Source organism: Hakea prostrata, chromosome 9 (genome assembly GCF_041222555.1).
Source record: "Hakea prostrata isolate BN-2017 chromosome 9, UWA_Hpros_2, whole genome shotgun sequence".
NCBI classification, from domain to species: domain Eukaryota; kingdom Viridiplantae; phylum Streptophyta; class Magnoliopsida; order Proteales; family Proteaceae; genus Hakea; species Hakea prostrata.
In genome coordinates this window covers 6,834,702-6,853,031 of record NC_142608.1, presented here as the reverse complement: position 1 = coordinate 6,853,031, position 18,330 = coordinate 6,834,702, and the positions used below count along the sequence as shown (strand labels likewise).

The following is an 18,330-nucleotide window of genomic DNA, read 5'->3' as shown; positions in this document are numbered from 1 at the left end:
AGTTTATCATAAAATTCCACCCAAAATGCTGAGATTTTTTTTAAGCATGGAATGAGAAAAGTTTAGACACATCAGCAATCAGGTTGCCTACTTTTTTTCTGGACCCTCAACCCGTTGAATCAAACAAAGTAAAATTTTGAAATTTCATTAAAAATAATACATATTTTCCATCCCTTTTTGTCCATCCAATTCTATTCCTAGAAACAGATGATCTTTTATGATTCACTTCACTTTACATTTTTCTATCGAGGTTCTAACCTGGTGATTGACACTTCATTTATAGATTGACTTGATCCGGCATTCTGTATAATTAGGCCTTCAATAAACTTGTCTGGTTTCATTTTGCTTCGCATAAAAAATGCTGGTTGTGAGGGTGATGGAGGAGTATTTAAACAACTACCCAACATATGGACTACATTTGCCATGGTGGGTCTGTCATCTACATTTTCTTGAACACACAATAAGCCAATATGAATGCATCTCATCACTTCACTTGTTGAATAATTTTCTCTCAAGATTGGATCAACCATCTCCAATGTTGTTTCTGCTTGCCAATGTCTCCATGCCTACAAGATACATATACAAGTCACTAGGTTCAGCAGATTTTTCCATCGGCTCTTGTACAGAAAACTAAAGAAACAAATATTTTTTCAGTAGTAGCAAATATACAATAATGAAGAAAAAAATAGTGCAAAAATCTATACTTACATAGCTTATAAGGTCTTCTGTACACTCTGATTGATAGAAACTATTGTTGCTCTTTCCACATATAATCTCCAAAATTGTTACACCAAAACTGAAAACATCTGATTTTATTGAGAACTGCCCATGCATTGCATACTCCGGAGACATGTAACCACTGCAAAGAATTTATAAGATAACATAAACAACTAAGATTACTAGGAGATTGAATCTACAAGGTCATATTTCTCATTTCACTTAAGTCGATTAATTTTCACTGGGTGCCCATCTAGCTTCAAGGCACAATCATTACTCTTTTTCCTTATACATGGCTGCAGCTACCTCTGTTTGACGCAATTTTTATTAGGTTGGTGGTCCTAACAAAAATTCCATTTTCATGTCAAGCAAATTCCATTTGGGCTGAACCATCTTCATGATGAAAAATCATACTAGTTATTTTTAACTAGGTTAACAGTTATAATCCTTGCCCCAAATAAAGTTAGATGTGTATCATTCAACAAACAAGTCTGTTACTATATCTTCTTCATCTCTACTTTTGCGAAACAAGTTAATTGAAGCTGTAAAAAAATTTGTTTTTCCCCATCAAGCTAGGCCAGTGGTGCAAGATTACCCGACATTCTATCCAAATGTGAATGCATGAAGGAATAAGACTTCGAAACTTACTAAGTCCCAACTATTCGCTTTGTACTACCCTCAGTTTGGCCAGCGCTGAAAATCCGTGCCATCCCAAAATCTGAGATCTTCGGATTCATTTCATCATCTAACAAGATATTGCTTGTTTTAAGATCCCTATGAATAATTCGAAGGCGGGAATCTTCATGAAGATAAAGAAGCCCCCGAGCAGTCCCTTCTATGATCTTGTAACGTATTTGCCAATCTAACTGCGTGCATTTCTTAGGATCTGTAGTCATCCACAAACATTTAAAAAATAAAAAAAATAAAAACATAGAAAAACAATTTAGAACATGATTAAGTTGAAGGAAGTTCATCATGGGAAGCTGGTTTGAGGGCATGTAGACAACAGAGGTGAAGTGTCATTAATTTCAGTTTTACTACCTCATTTACATAAATGGTAATGTATAATTTATGGAAATAGAATGAGAAAAATGAGTAGCAAGGAAGAGAGAGAGGTGTATATGGGGCAAACCAAATAGGAAGTAATCTAGGCTTCTGTTGGGAACAAACTCATAGATTAAGATCTTTTCTTCTCTCTCCAAGCAAAATCCTAATAGCCTAACCAGATTGCGATGTTGAAGCTTTGCCACTAATACAACCTCATTCTTGAACTCTTTTGCACCTTGCCCAGAAAATTTTGAAAGTCTCTTGACAGCAATTTCTTGTCCATTGGGAAGTTTACCCTGGTTCCATGATACAAATGATTAGCACAATTAGACAGCTAAAATATTTGGCAAGTTCAAAACTTGAACTCTAGAGAAAGAGAGAAATCTAAATAGAAGCAATTTTTCCCTTCGAGTGTTGATTGAGTTGTAATCGCTGAGAAATCTTCATATGCAAGCATCGATTTCCGTTGGAGATATTGACAAAGGGTTTATCTTTGAACAAGCTCTAATGGTCTGTTTGAATACTCTTTGATGAACGATAAAATATTATAGGAAAGAGAATTTGATTCAACATCATGATCCAATAAAGCCTACCTTTAATTATTCCAAATTCACAAGTAACCAAAATTTCTACTCAATTGCACAAAGAAATTTGAAATATACAAGAATTAATGTAACTTCCTTATAATTAGTCCTACCAAACCAAAGTAACTTCCTTAGTAGTTCGTAAGTCTTACCTTGTAAACTCCACCAAATCCCCCTTCACCAATCTTATTTACCATGGAGAATTCTTCAGTTGCTTCAAGCACGGTACTGAAATCAAATTGTAATGACTCTGGAGTTACAATTGTACCGTCAGCTGTGCACAAAGCCAACAAGAATGGAAGATAAATTGTAAGTTCAACTTTTCAGAAGAGAAAATGTGGAAGATGATTAGGAACCGTTGGCTTCTCTAGTTACATTAAAATGGTTGAGATAAAAATGCAAGATCACATCAAAATCTTATATCTATTCTATCTAGGGCTCCAACTCAAAGATTGAACTAACCATGTCAGCAAGTTCAAGGAGTCAGGATACTGAACTTCAGCTAACAAAGTAAATCGAGCTACTTTCCAGGAGCCCAGTGACTACTTCTTGTGCCGCAGAAATACTACTGGCATTCCATAAGCACTGGGTTTCCATTAGAATTTTTTTTAGACTTAAGGAGAGAAGGGGGGCGGGGGGGAATTCAAAAGTTCTTATACCATTTTCCAGTCTCTCTTCCAATGTGGTGTTCTTTTTCTTCCGCATAACGAAACAATACAAGAGAATAGAAAAAAGAATCACTCCTGCGATGGAAATTGACACAAAAATGTGAACCATATATTGTCTTGATACGCTTGCCAGGTGTTCTGCAGAAAAAAGTCACAAAAAATAACATTCTCAAACTTAAATATTCATCTGAAGGAAAATCTTAAGACACCAAAACATAAGATTCTGGAGAACATAAAATGGGTTTATCGTAGGTGAGTTATTGTATTCTTCTTTTCTGAAGAGAGTGTTTGAGAGTAGATTTGCTTAAATTTCATGGGCAGAAGTAAATTAGTAGGAAACATAGCAACTACCCCTGTTTTAGGGGTATGCAATTTGGACTCGTAGCTACTATTGAATTTATATTCGCAGATGAAAATTCCGTAGAAAACAGATTAGAAGTTCTGTGTATTTCAAATTCATCATATAATCGGAATTTAGAACTCAGTAGCTCACCTGGACTGGTAGTTCCGTTTCTCGGAGGTAGCAGAGGCAAAATAGTTGACGACGGAGCCGGTGAGGAAGCTGAGAGTCTATAGAAACGGTACACCTCAAACCTAACAATACAAATCGGATTGAAAACCCTTCCTCCTTCCCTGTCACTGCAGCAAGTGGGAAGATCATTCTTGACACATTCAAGGCAACTTGAACACTGATTCCCTGATAAACCAGGGTAACACTGTGCCAGAGTATACAGAGTCTGTAATTGGGTAAAATTAGCTTCTTCAGTGGCGAATCGACTAGAATGCTTGGCAGCTTTAGTTGAAACCTCGCTCGTTGTGTTGGATACGAGCTGATTAAACCGAGTTGCATCAGTGATGCGCTGCAAATTCGACATCGTATAAGGAGAGGAAGCGGTTACATGGGAAAAGATGGAGGTGTCGGAGTAATGCAACGTACACTCATCGTACCAAACCACTGCAATTGTTCCATTAGGGCAGCGCTTGGTTATATCTTTAACGGCGAAATTGACACAATCACGGCAGACATCCGGTGTTACGTCGCCTCTGCAATAGTAGAGACCGTAAACGGTATTAGGACTCCGGCCGACGGTGGCATTGTGATAGGTGGTGTTGTCGTTGCTATTAGAAGCAGAGAGAGCACACAGAAGGATTTTTAGGTTGGATTGGTAGCTAGGGCTAGCATCTGTGTTGGGGCAAGCGTAGGAGATGTCAGTAGGGTTGGCGCAGTTAATGCTGAACAAACAAGAGTTAACAACGAAGGAGAAGAACAACACGACTGTGATTCTTCGGTTCATGTCTGCAAATTGTTTCATCTTCTCTCCAAAATCTTCCCTTCCTCCACCATTGGTTCTACGAATTTCAGGGCTTAAGAAGAAGACGATGGCGGAGAAGAAGCAAAGTCATCGCCAGCGTGAAACACGATCAAAACGTGGTCTCACTTGACCTGACACCGTTAATTGCAGGAATGGCTCCTCGTGATCACACCGAAAGATCATTACTTTTTGAATATACCACCGAAACCTAAAGAAGAAAAAGAAAAACAAAACAAAACAAACAAAACTCGATGTCGATCACCACTTTAAATCCTGAATTTAGTTACATAGATATGCTTGGGTGGATGTTCTCGTCTCTCTTCATGGATTAGATACTTTTATTAGACACTTACGAGCCCAAACCCTCCACATATGCAATATTACGATTTGCATGATCGCAGTAAGTCTGTGTGACTGTGTATCCTCATGGACTAGATACTTCTGCTGGACGCTCACAACTACTGTTATCATAAGTCACTCAACTTCAATACCCATGTTAAAAGAGTTATAATAGGTAAAAATGTAATATAGTCATGCATTTAGATATTTACATATAATACACATAAAAGGTTAAATGAATATGAAGGCACAAAGGGCAATGGGTGAATCCACAACTCCGGATTAATATATATGCAATACATTATCACCCAAATTCCTTGACACATCATATTCATACCCATAATTCAAAATGAGTTGAATAATAGATAAACACAAAATATCACCTTACTATTTATTCTTACAAAGTCTCAGACAATTCACAAGAAGATATTCGATATTTATCATAACATGAATCACAACCAATTGGAGTACACAACATAGATGAAATGTTGCCCTCACCTGTTAATGACAAATTAATCTTCAAAGCTCAAGAATTTCACAATCAAAGTGTACCACAACTCACAAATACATGACCTCCACCACCACCATTTTAGGACTTTCAATGTTTTTGTCTCATTTGACGCTTATCTCAATCCGGGACTTCTTATTAAGACTTATAGCATTTGTAAAAAAATAACGAGTCGGAATTTGGGACGGCCACATAGTCCAGTGCAGCTGCTAGACGGCCGCCCGAAATTTTTGGCCTCTAAGGATTTTAATCCCAACCACGGTACGAAATCTCGGTGAACCTCACCGGTTCGTTGGTTGCCAAAACGCCGATGGTCTCACTCTCACTTGCTTCATCGTCACCGGAGATCTCACCTGCAGAAATGTCTTCAACTCACCGTCATAGGAGATGATTCTCCTCAATCTGCTCGTTGTTTGGCTAACGTGAATAACAAAGAAATTTAAAAAAGTGGAATGAGAACTTGGGAAGGTAAAGTGAAATGTAATGGTACATTAATTACATTGAACTTTGAACCACGTGAATCTTACACCAATGATTTTTTTTTTTTTTCCCCTTTAAATCAATTGCAGCCAACCCGAGATTAGATGAGACTATGAGAGATAGAGAACGAGAGAGGGGTGGGGAAGTGACGTGAGTGATGAGTCAAATCAAACCTCGATTCTCGAAGGACACATTTTTTTGGCGAAATATCGTAAAATATCGCGATATTTCTAATAAAAAAATGATAATTAGTGAGATGGCGATATCTCGCAGATATGAGTTTCGACGACCGTTTCGGTTCGCCATCTAGCTAAACGGCCGAAATTTGGCAAAATTTCACCGCATTTCACCAAAAAATTGCACCATGATCCCAATAGATACTACCCTTGTACAAATCTAGTCTCATGCCCTCATTGGACCGTTGGACCAAGGTTTAGATTAGTGTATTCAAATTTCAAAGTCAAGGTCTTTATCGTTTTTATTAAGATACAGTCAGCACTCGCAATTGCCCAGAAAAGAGAATGAGGGTGCACTAGCATCCACCTGTCTTTTCAACTTTTATGAGCAGCCAAGTCCTACCACCCTAATTGGGCTTCGAAGACCCCAGGTCAGTCTTGGAAGCGGGAGTCATCCATGGTCCAACCCAAGAAGTCTACCGACTCAACCATTGATATTATCAAAATCTTAAAAATATATATATAATAAATTAATTAACTTAAAAGGATATAAATTTCATTCACTCCTCATTCTTTACCTGAAGCGTTGTCTCGTATTATAAAAGATGACGCTGAAGGGAAGATTATTGGATCAGGGTTGGAATTTTCTTTCTCAACCCCCTTTCCAATGGTATATCATAATAGTCCCTATCCATTGAAGAAAAGAAAATAAAGGAGAAAATTTAATTGCCTCCATCCGTCTTTTGCATTTCTATTGTAGGATCTTCCCTTTTGTTATTCTATTTTATTATGATTTTTTTTTTTTTAAAAAACCCCGCCCCCCCCGCCCGGGGCCCCCTCTCAATACCTTGTTATTTTGACGACTCACAATTGAAGGACACCTTTTAAATCATGTCATACCATTATATTATTATTATTTTAAATGCATAAATTAATGGAAAATGACTACATTTTTTCCTAAAATACTCTCAAACTGTTACTAAAAAAATATACTTAATTATGTCTAAGACTATAATTATCACTCATAAAAATAATATTAATTCATAAAATATTATAAAAATCTCTATTAATTAATTTTTACTAACTGATTTTCAAAGGCCTTCGTTTGAAAATTGCAAACAATCAAAACCCATAAAACTTGAGGATTTCCAAATATCCATTTTCACTAGTGAACCAAATTTAAAACCTCATCATCTACACAATTGATATTCAATCAATTAAAATCGTTATATATACTAGAGCAAATTGCACTAGCACCCCAAAATGGAGTCCTTAAAGTATTGACACCCTACTTTATGTTTAAAAAATACAAAGACTCCAAAATTAGATTTTCATTGAATACAACAACAACACAATAAGCCTTGTCCCAACTAAATGGGGTCGGCATTAGATTTCATTGAATATATTTGTTAAATTTATTACTGAAAACTTTTCAGATACTGTTATTACAAAGATATTTTTAAAAATAAACAATAATTTAACTGTTTTTAATAATAAATTTGACAAATATATCCAATAAAAATTCATTTTTGGGGTCTCTATGCTTTTTAAATATAAAGTGGAATATTAATGCTTTAAGGCCTTCATTTTGGGTGCCAATGCAATTTGCTCTATATACTAAGATGAAAATAAATCCCATGAGTTTCACGTGGCAAAGATTAGAATATTAGATTTAGATAACCAATAAATGGATCAGTCAACCTATAGATTGTCCACTGGGAGACCTGCCTCCTCCTAACTCTTTCCCTTCCTAACGGAAAAATAAAATGATGCTTACAACAAAATTAAGAAAAATTAATTCCAAAAGTTAATGAAACACATTTATTTTCTAATAATAAAATTCACCATAGGATATTGCAGTGAAATAAACGTTAACAAGATTAGAAGAAGTTGATTGGACACATTTTTTAAAATTCAAGAGATATAACTTATTTTCTTCGATGATTTTTATTTGTTAATATTTAATAATTGATTTTTAAATGTCTTGCGTAGAAATTGGAAACATCCAAAACCCACAAAAATTGAGGATTTCCAAATATCCATTGTCAAACCTCATCATCTAAACCATTGATATTTCTTAAATTAAGATCGTTATATATATACTAAGATGAAAATGAATCATATAACTTTCACTTGGCACCCTGAGAGTCGTAAGATTAGAATATTAGATTTAGATGGAAAAAAATCGTCTGCTGTGCATAGGAGTGCGGCACCACAGTTTGACACGTGTAAAATTCTTAATTAATGGCTCAAATTATAAAGTTGAGTTTTAAATGAAAAATACCCACGTTTATGACCCATTTTAGCCAACCCCATCCGTTTCTTAAAAAAGGAAAACCGACCATAAAATTTCTCATCGGTTTTGTTTTGGGTGAAATGAAGAATAATAGAAGAACTCACCTTGATGGTTTGGACCAACTTTGTAGGCCAAAACTCAATGGTGGCCTTGGGTTTAGTTCCCCCTTTTGGTCCACCCCCCCTATCACCACCGAACTCAAGAAAACTTTCCATTCATTAACCTACATCCACACAAAAAACCCCAATCAACTATTTTTCGGGTGAGGTTTCATTATCTATAATAGAATAGTTTTACAATTAAATTCTAATATACTCCCCCTCTCGCTAGTCTCCTTATAGAGTTGGAAGACTAGCAAGTTACATTCATAACACTCCCCCTCAAGTTGGATCGAAAATATCATTTGAGGTCAACTTGTTCAATCAATTTGAAACAATCCCTTTGACAAGGCTTTGGTGAAGACATCTCAAGTTGATTTTCACTTCTTACATAAGGAGTTTCTATAGTTCCATCCCAACCTTCTCACGAACAAAATGACAATCAACTTCAATGTGTTTAGTTCTTTCATGAAACACCGGATTAGAGGCAATGTTGTAGCCGCTTGATTGTCCAGAACAACTTCATGGGTTTTTAGAACCTCTCACCCCTAATTCTTGAGTAGGGCACCAATCCGACTAATTCACTAGTGGCACCCATTGCTCCGTACTCCTTCGCACTAAACGCACAACATTTTGTTTTTACTTCTCCAAGAGACTAAATTTTCTCCTACGAATATACAAGCCTAGTTGATCTTCGATCAGTAGGATTGCCACCAATCTGCATCGGCATATCCTTCAATGTTTGTGTGTCCATTCTTCTTCATGCAAATGCCCCTTCCTGGAGAAGACTTCAGATAACGTAGTATATGATTAACCAATTCCATGTGCCCTTTGGTAGGATTATGCATAAACTGACTGACATAGCTCTCTGCATATGCAATGTCAGGTCTGGTAATGGTCAAGTAAATCAATTTTCCAACCAACCTTTGAAAACAATTATTATCCTGCAATGGAGAATCATCATTAGTAACCTTACAAGTGTAATCCATGGGTGTATTGGCTGGTTTCACACCCAATTTACCAGTTTCCTTCAACAAGTCAAGAACATATTTCCTTTGAGAGATGAATAATCCTTTACTAGATCTGGCAACTTCAATTCCAAGAAGTATCGAAGTTGTCCCAAGTCCTTGATGTCAAAAGTCTTCTTCAAATATTCTTTGAGGATATTGATTCCTTCATGATCATCTCCAAGGATTACAATGTCATCCACGTATACCAAAATTCTCGTTGTGCCGAGAGCTTTCTTCACAAACATGGAGGAATCTGATCCACTTCTAGTGAATCCAAATCTAATAAGAGCCGTACTTAACTTTTCATACCATGCTCGTGGTGATTGCTTTAGGCCATATATTGCTTTCTTCAATTTACAAGCAAGTCCATCTTGATTTTCTAATGGGTGACCTGGAGGAATTTCCATATAAACTTCCTCTTGTAAGTCTCCCTGTAAAAAGGCATTTTTCACATCCATTTGCAAAAGTGGCCATCCACAATTAATGGCAATTGACATTAACACTCTTACAGTATTCATTTTAACTACAGGAGCAAATGTCTCTCTATAATCAACTCCATATGTTTGAGTGTATCCTTTGGCAACAAGTCTTGCCTTATACCTCTCTAGAGTACCATCACTCTTGAATTTGGTCTTGTAGACCCAACGACATCCAACGAATGTTTCCACTTGGGAGTTGCACTATATCCCATGTTTTATTTTTATAAGAGCTTCTAATTCCTCATTCATAGCCTTCACCCATTTAGGTGAATTCTTAGCTTCAATAAAATTTCGCTCCTTATGGTCTTCAACGGCCGAAGATATGCAATATTGAGGGGAGATATTATCATAACTTATATGAGACTGGATTGGAACTTAACTGTATGATAAGTGGTAAAATCCCAATCTCCCGAGGCTGAGAGACTCATTAGATCTCAATTGGTAATTCCTATATTTCTTTATCTTTCTGCATTGGTACATCGTAGTTGCTTCACCTGTAGATTTCCTCTATCTTCCTAACATCACCTATATAGTGCTACCTTCGTGGTGTCACCCATAACATTGTCTTCATTAGCATCGCCCTTACGACTGTTTCCGTATACTTGGTAGTGACAGAACAATTCCCTAATCTATCTCCCCTTGAGTTTGATTCCGCTGAGCTCCTTTCATCGACACATCCCGTGAAATAGTTTACCAATGGTCACATTTGTAACCCTTTTAGTAGAGGAGTATCCCCCCTTTCCCAGATCAAGTTTATCACCCCCGGCTGAACATAAACATGCACCAACTCAGATGAGACATCCTGGACATCATATGAACCTCTAAGGGTATCTTGTTCCTCGAGACGGTTGATTAAATACAACTTTCTTCCATCCCCATGTCTTGGAGCTTCCCATGAATATATCTTCCTCTTTCCTTTTTCCTCCTGCCATTTTTTGGTACTCCTGGTTTGATGTAAAATTCCCAAACTTTTGAGATATGATTGGCCTTTTGTTTCTTCCCTTATCTTTCTCACTTTTCTCTCAGTCCCTTTCTTCTTACTCTCCTTCATCTTGGAAGACATATATCCATGTAGACCAGTTTATCATCCTCATATTTAATCCATCTCTAGAGTCTTGGAGATGCCACTCTCCTAGATCATTGCCTTGACTGGTACTTGTAACGTATCGTTTCTTGGAATCCATCCCCATTGATACTTTAATCTTCTTATCTCCCATTCCCTCCTAGTTAGATTTCTCTTTCCTAGTCCACTATTTGTGGATCTATCATTAGTCCATTCTCATCTACCTTCACCTTTTCCCTTTATTGTCTTGGAATACTACTTTGTCCTTGAAAAGATCCTTACATTTACTCTATTTTACTAACCGATAACAAATTCCGATAATGATGGCACAAATATCTCTCTTGGTTGAAAATAGGTTCTTTCCCTTGACCTTGAATTGGGACAATAGTCCATTGCAACAGTGAGGATAAGATTGTAACTTATCTCTCAAATCAGATAGATGGGTAGATCCCTTTTCTTCCCCAATCTACTTGAATGATTCGTAGAAGCAGTAGTACCTAGATTATAGTTCGGAGCAAAGATATACTTTTCCGAGAGTCTGTATTGCTAAAACTTCCTGAATGTCCTTGGCTATTGGTCTCTTCAAACCACAAAATCAATATCCACAATCTCCTCAATCCTTACTTCCATGGTCCTGAACGCCCAAAAACCTTAAAATCACTTATCTCATCACATCTTCCCCAAATCATGTGGAAATAACTTGTATGATACCGATTCGATACCAAAATATAATTCTCTATTTGTCCCTTCTCCAATCAAAAATATATTATTTTTTTTCTTAACTTTGATTGGAATCCCCCCTTCAAGTCGTACCTCCCCGTCGGCCTCTTCTTCTTTTCTTTTCTTTTCTTTTCTTTTCTTTTCAAAGATCGCACTACTAATCTCCCCTCTTTTCTTTTTTTTAATCCAATCAAAGCACAAGGAAGAAAAAAAAAAAAGGATAAAAAAAAAACTTCGTACCTTCTGATAAAAAAAAAAGGATAAAAAAACTTCGTACCTTCAATCAATCCAAAATCCAAATTTGTATGGAGAAATTAATTTCGATCAATTCTTCGCGCACTTCCAGTGCCGAACACCAAACCTTGCTCTGATACCATGTTGAATTTATCATAAACATTCACACAAGAACTCAAGAATTAACGTGGTTCGGCATTCATTGTGAAGCCTACATCCACGACAAGAAAACCCCAATCAACTATTTTTCTGGGGTGAGGTTTCATTATCTATAAATAGAAAAGAGTAAGGTTTTACAAGAAGTTAAATTCTAATATAACTCCCCCTCTCTGCTAGTCTCCTTATAGAGTTGGAAGACTAGCAAGTTACATTCATAACATCCAGTGGAGGTGAAGCAGGTATGAGCTTTTGTTGCCACTGGAAGTTCAATCTAAAATAGAGGCTTGTGCACCTCTTCGCAGGTAAAAAAGGGGGGATGTTCTTTTTTGGAATTCTACCTCGGAGGGAGTTTACACCTTTTGCATGACCTATAAAGCTCCTTATGTGTAAGTCCTCTTGGTCCACCCCCATTCTCTCAAATCCATTTTGGATATGGAGGAACCTTCTTTACCTTCACTACAAGAAAAAGGGCCACAAAAAACGTCAACAAGCACTGCCGTATTGTTACCGCAACACTAAATGCAAACGCCGGTAAGGATGAGTTATGACGACACATTCCGTAGGCTATTTTTGCCGGCATTTTTAGAAAACACCATTAAAAGTTGTTTATAGTGGCGTTTAGAAAATGCCGCCATAGACTAGCATTGTTTTGGCATTTTTGGGTGACGTGGTTGGTTTTTAACCTTATTTTTAATAACGCCGTCATATGTTACCTATGCCGGCATTTGGGATAAGGTTTTTTTAATTTAAAAAAGAATTGGTTCCAAAAACCAAATTCAATTTTACAAATGAAGATCTAATTCCATCAATCCAAATTCAATTTTACAAATGTAAATGTGCCACTTTCCATTATACATATACCAACAATCCAAATTGTTTCTAATGCCAACAAACCGGAATACATTTCTTGATTAGAGTTCAGCAATCCCTCCCCTCAAAGTAGTTTAATTAATAAGACAATTCTTTCATTAGAGAAAGCAAGTCATTCTTTTGCAGCCACCTCTGAGAGTTTATTATGGACCATGATGGGAATCCTGATGATGCTGCAGGGGTTGTGAACAGTTGGGGTGATCCAGCAATTGCAGTGGAAGCTGCCCAACCACCACTAACACGATTAGTGCTCCCCCGACTGGTTGCAGATCCGGACTCCCAAAAGATTACTTTCCAATAAAAGAAGAAAAAAGCCCCACCAAAATAAATCCCACCATAGTACACCACCTTTTTCTGTGCATATCCAATGGCAATAGGATATCAAGATGTATATTTGTTTTTGAAATATGTGATTTTTTAATATTTGGGAATGAGGTATTATATAATAAATCATCAGGTAGGGTTAAATCTATAATCGGGAATGTATGTTTTGGGTATTTTGGATAGTGGATGTGTTGGATTTTTTTTTATTTTTATTTTTAGTTTTTGGGGTAATGATGTGTAGGATCTTGCTAGGCTGGTGCATGTAATGTAGCAGTTTAAGTTATATTTTATTTATTTCTTTTCAATATTATCCTTACATCCTAAGTTTAAAAATACTACCTATGAATCATATCTCCCACATTTTATGAGGATTTATGCTTGACAAAGAAGAAATTATTGACAACAGAGGAAAACAAAGAACAATGTCAAAGTGTAGAGTTTTTCATTTAAGATTGTTAATGTCTTTTTGAAATAGTTAACTGTGATTTCCTAACTTAAAAGATGTTATTGAATTTTCTTTTTTTTGATGGAGTTAATATGTGGCCTTCATTAAGAATTGTTGATTTTACTCAACTGTGTTGATTTTCCTCCTTAGTGAAAAAGAACCTCGAGGTGCGCCATCTTGGTCATTATTTCATCTTGTCCTTATATAATTAGATTTTCATGGATTAAATTATCAACTAATTCTTGAGAAATTTTTTCTCCATCTGTGAAAGTTATATTGGATTGAAATGTTTTAGACAAGAGAGACAGATTGACATAGGCCTGCCATTCACCCCCCCCCCCCCACCTTTTTAGGGGTTTGGGGCAATCGGCGTGCCATTTTCGTCAATTATTCATTGGTTGAGACTTTAAGAAATATGATAAGTCAAGTCGATACTCAAAAGATCGAATCTTCAAATTTTTATAAAAAGAAGGAATCCTTGAGTATCATGAAAAGACTAACGATATATACCATTTTATAACCAAAATATCCTTACTTTTGAATTTTTATTTGCAACCATAAGATTGTTCCACATACGCCTAATTTAATCCAACGGGTATATTAAAAAGTTTGTATTGTATTTTTAATTTCTTATTTTATATTCAAGGATTTGTATATTTAAAATTTACACCATCATATCCTTTGCCCAAACTCAATTTGACAAACCAAAACCTAAAAAATTGATAAAATTTCATATGAATTCTTCAATGTTAGTTGCAATTCGAAGAAACTAATTAGATTAAGGCCTTCAAGCGGTGTGCTACCATCTTATTCGCGGGCTGAATGCAAACTCTGTTTTTAGTAAAAACTCATCGTTCTTATCAATGGCTACCATGTTATTCAGCTTCTCTGTGACGGGCATTTTTTCTCCAACTTTAGATTCCCGTGTGTAATTTACACATTACATCTTAGCATAATCTGTGAAGTTGATGGTAAGGTTTGGCCAAGTTGATGTAGTTTAGGGCCTGTTTGGTTACTTGAGTCTCTAGATTTCAAAAATTTAGAGATTTCAAATCTACAGACTTCAAATCTCTAGAGTCATGGTTCATAAAATTAACTGTTTGGTTAGTTTGAATTTTTGGAATGAAATTTCTAGATTTATCCTAAAAAAATATTTATTGAATTATGGTTCAAATCTTTAACGCTTTGATAGTATGGCTTGCAATTTGCGCAACAATACGGCTGTAATAAGGTTTTGGTGCATTCAGACTCCGAAGTGGCAATTAGGACTTTACTGGGTACTTACCGCCCACATTGGGGGATACTACACATTGTTGAGGATATTCTTCACTTGAGATCCTTGTTTCAGGAGTATATTTTGGTGCATGGTGTTAGGGAGACTAATAGGTGCGCGGATTTTTTAGCCGGATTGGCAACGTCGGACCAAGAAATTTTGTTGGATCCTCTCTCTTTGCCTGCTCAGCTCTCTCAATATGTTGTAGAAGAGCGACAGGGTCGTAGGTTCTTTAGAACCTAATCCTGTATTATTGTTTGTATTTTATTTATTTCTATTAATATAAAGTCTCATTTTCTCCAAAAAAAAAAAAAATCTCTGGATTTCACCTCATACCCATAAATCTACAGATTCACGTTTTTAGTGTATAAATATGAATCTCTAGATTTCATGAATCTATAGATTCACACAACCAAACAAGTAAAAATCTCCCATTTGTGAATCCAGAGATTTCAAATCTCTGGATTCACGTAACCAAACTGGCCCTAAAGTCTTCCAGTGCCAAGTTGGAATCCTAAAAACAAATCTGCGAGAAGGTTAGGGTTAGGACTAGGGACTTTTGGGAATAAGTAAAGAATTTTTAGGGTTTGGTCAAAAAGTGTTGCACTGTGGGTTGAGGTTCCCAACTGGTGGGAGGAGAATTTGAGCCAAAATTTGGGGCTTTTTCTGTCGTTTGAAGAAATTCATAAGACACAGAGCGCATGGATTGTGAGTAACACACAGCTTCAATATGAACTCTGGGTTTTAAAATTTGCGGTGATGATACCAGCTTTCCAGTCATTCTTAGGGAGGTTCAGACAATATTAACTTGGATTCCGGCAGGCAATGGGACAAGAACATGATGTATTTGTCCGGAGGATATTGAGTCTTCGATAAGGTGTTCAAAGATTATACATATATATATATATATAGAAGTCTTTTTTTATTTATTTAATAGGAGCTTTCCATATATGTATATTGTTTTTTTTTTGTGTGTGGTGGGCAAGGCGAATATTACATATATATGCTGCACCGACCTATTAACCCTATGGATCGTCCATCATAAATGGTTCAGATTTAATTCAATAAATTTAACGGTAAAATTGATTTATACAACCATTCAACTTACATTTATACTAATAAAAATCGTTGTTAACAATCATATCTTGCATTTTCATTTTACACATCATATAGATTTATAGAAACTTGGGATCTTCATAGGGCATAAGATCTAAAAAAATAAATAAAAAGATGTAAGGAGCCAATTGAGGGTTAGTAGGACTTTTAAGAACCTCACTTCTCAATAGAAAAGTCTTGGATTTAACCCTTTCCAGTGGTATATGTAATATCCCCATCCCTGATTTTCTTATGTATGAAAAGCGCATTTGTACCGGGGGGAAAAAATGTAAACACCTTTTGGTTTTAAAAATTAGAGTTTGTATTTAACTGATTTTTTGGATACATCAGAGCATACTTCAAACCTTGGTTATGCACCAATTTACACGAAACGTCATGGAATGTTTCAGCCCAATTGAGAGCTGGATTTTGCTTGGGAGCAATGCCTACATGGCACTGCTCCAAGCAGTGAGCGGTCAGATTTCAATTTGAAGTTTGGATTAGATCTCCACCTTTGATGTGCAACATAAGTTATTTTAAGTGGCTGTGACTCGATTTAACTGGATTTAACTCGGACCGGTTGGTTTATTTCGAACCAAACGAATTATATGCTTCTCTACCATACCGTCAACTGAACATAAACCATTTATCAAATGGTTAAAGTTTCGATTGGGATTTTGCGACACCATTTCTCAATTCTTATATTTGAAACATTGCAGAGTCACCACTAGAAGTTTTCGAGTTTCAAAACGTTGTTCCTTGAACATGGTCGTTTTGTTGTTGGTGGCGATCAACTGGATCAAGTTGTTTTGCTGGAACACACCTCCCCTGCAGTTGCGCAGCCTCCTCTGGTTTGTCCTCTGGCTGTTCCTAATTTCAACCCTCTCTTTCACTTGGGGTTTAAACTATTAATTATCATAGATGACCCAAAACATTCCAAAAGATTAGAATTTCCGATTCAGCCATGGTGGAGCAATTAAAGACGAGAAGAACCAAAAGCTCATTTAAATGTAAGGAAACACAAGCGAATCAACACAACAGAAGAACCCAGATGAGAAATAATCGTACCGTTGAGCATAATGATGGAGGGTTCAGGGAAATTGAATTTATTGATAAGGAGGTGACGCATCACTTGGCATCATTAATGCATCCTTTGAGCTCGTGCCTGGTGTTTCGATATGATATGCAACATATAACTGCCCTCTTGCGGCTGTGAGGCGACGGCGGAGGACCAGGAGGCGTGTGGTTATAGGGAGAGAGTGATGGTGGCTGTACCGGCGGAGTAGAATAGTAATTATACGGGTTGGGAGGCGGAGCAAGGCTTCAAGGGTCGGTGATGTGGGTGATTGCTAGCATATTGCACATCTAATCGATTTAGCTCCCGGTGGGAGTTGCAGCGCTATATGGTAGCTGGAGCAGTTCACTAGCATATGCATCTCCTCCTGCTTTCAAAATCAATCGATCTCAGAACATACTCAAGAGAGAGACGTAATGATCCCATGGTTGAAATTAAGAACGGAGAACAGGACAAACCAGAGGAGGTGGCGCAACCGCAGGGGAGGTGTGATCCGGCAAATCCGGCAAAACAGCTTGATCTGGTTGATCGCCACCAAAAACTGAAAAGGACCATGCTCAAGGCACTTAGAAGCATATGATTCGTTTGGTTTGGAATGAACCGACCTTACGGTCCAGCTTAAAACCACTTAAACCGAATCACAGCCACTTAAAATAATTTTGTTGCACATGCTGATAATCAATGGCTAAAAATCTAATCCAAGCTTCAAATTGAAATCTGACCGTTCACTGCTTGGAACAGTGCCACGTAAGCACTGCTCCCAAGCAAAATCCAATTGAGCTAGCTAGGCGCACCAACCTAATTAATGTGATGTTGCATTTTGAGTGGCGTTTGAAGAGAAGAGAAGAGAGAGGGATGTTTAGGTTGGATTGGCCGCTAGGTCCCGTTGTGTTGGAATCTTTGAAGAGATTTAGAAAAGCTGAAGAAGCAAGGAAAGGCAACGAACGAAAACAACATGGCTTTGGATCTGGGTAACTGGGTTCATCTCTTAAATGCTTCCACCGTATGCTTTAAGTACTTCGGACAGTAGATGTGCAGATCAACAATCAGTTGAATTTCTTCCAAACGTACTGCTCATTGAGATGTACAATTTGAGTTGATGATTAATACTTGACAGTTTTAAAAATATCTATATAATATGATGTAATAATTTTCAATTGTATGAAGAGATAGGATTCTGTTGGAATTATAGGGTGCGTTTGATAACGTTCTTAAAAAACGTTTCCGGCGTTCTTTTGTTGGAATTATAGGCTGCGTTTGATAACGTTGTTAAATTTGAGTTTCTCCCAAATTTAATGACTAGTTCAATTTTTTTTTGCCAAAAAAAAATTCATTCAAAATCTGAGATATGACCAAT

At 36.7% G+C, this 18,330-nt stretch overlaps 1 protein-coding gene across 1 annotated transcript; it reads right to left on the bottom strand.

Moving 5' to 3' along the window:
* Nucleotides 1-242: 242 nt before the first annotated feature.
* LOC149004352 (cysteine-rich receptor-like protein kinase 10) lies at nucleotides 243-4,342 on the bottom strand. The gene is made up of 7 exons (XM_089167981.1): nucleotides 3,510-4,342; nucleotides 3,008-3,154; nucleotides 2,501-2,622; nucleotides 1,850-2,060; nucleotides 1,366-1,603; nucleotides 709-859; nucleotides 243-566 (listed from the first exon to the last, which is right to left on the bottom strand). Exons 1-7 carry the CDS (start codon nucleotides 4,327-4,329, stop codon nucleotides 243-245), a joined length of 2,013 nt encoding a protein of 670 aa, XP_089024107.1. The 5' UTR covers nucleotides 4,330-4,342.
* Nucleotides 4,343-18,330: the final 13,988 nt, after the last annotated feature.

Coding starts and splice junctions, on each gene's coding strand:
- LOC149004352 (XM_089167981.1), bottom strand. CDS start 4,329: ATGAAACAATTTGCAGACATGAACCGAAGAATCACAGTCGTGTTGTTC. Junction 2,623..3,007: donor GGAAGAGAGACTGGAAAATG/GTATAAGAACTT, acceptor CTTTGTGCACAG/CTGACGGTACAATTGTAACT. Junction 1,604..1,849: donor CCTAGATTACTTCCTATTTG/GTTTGCCCCATA, acceptor GGATGACTACAG/ATCCTAAGAAATGCACGCAG.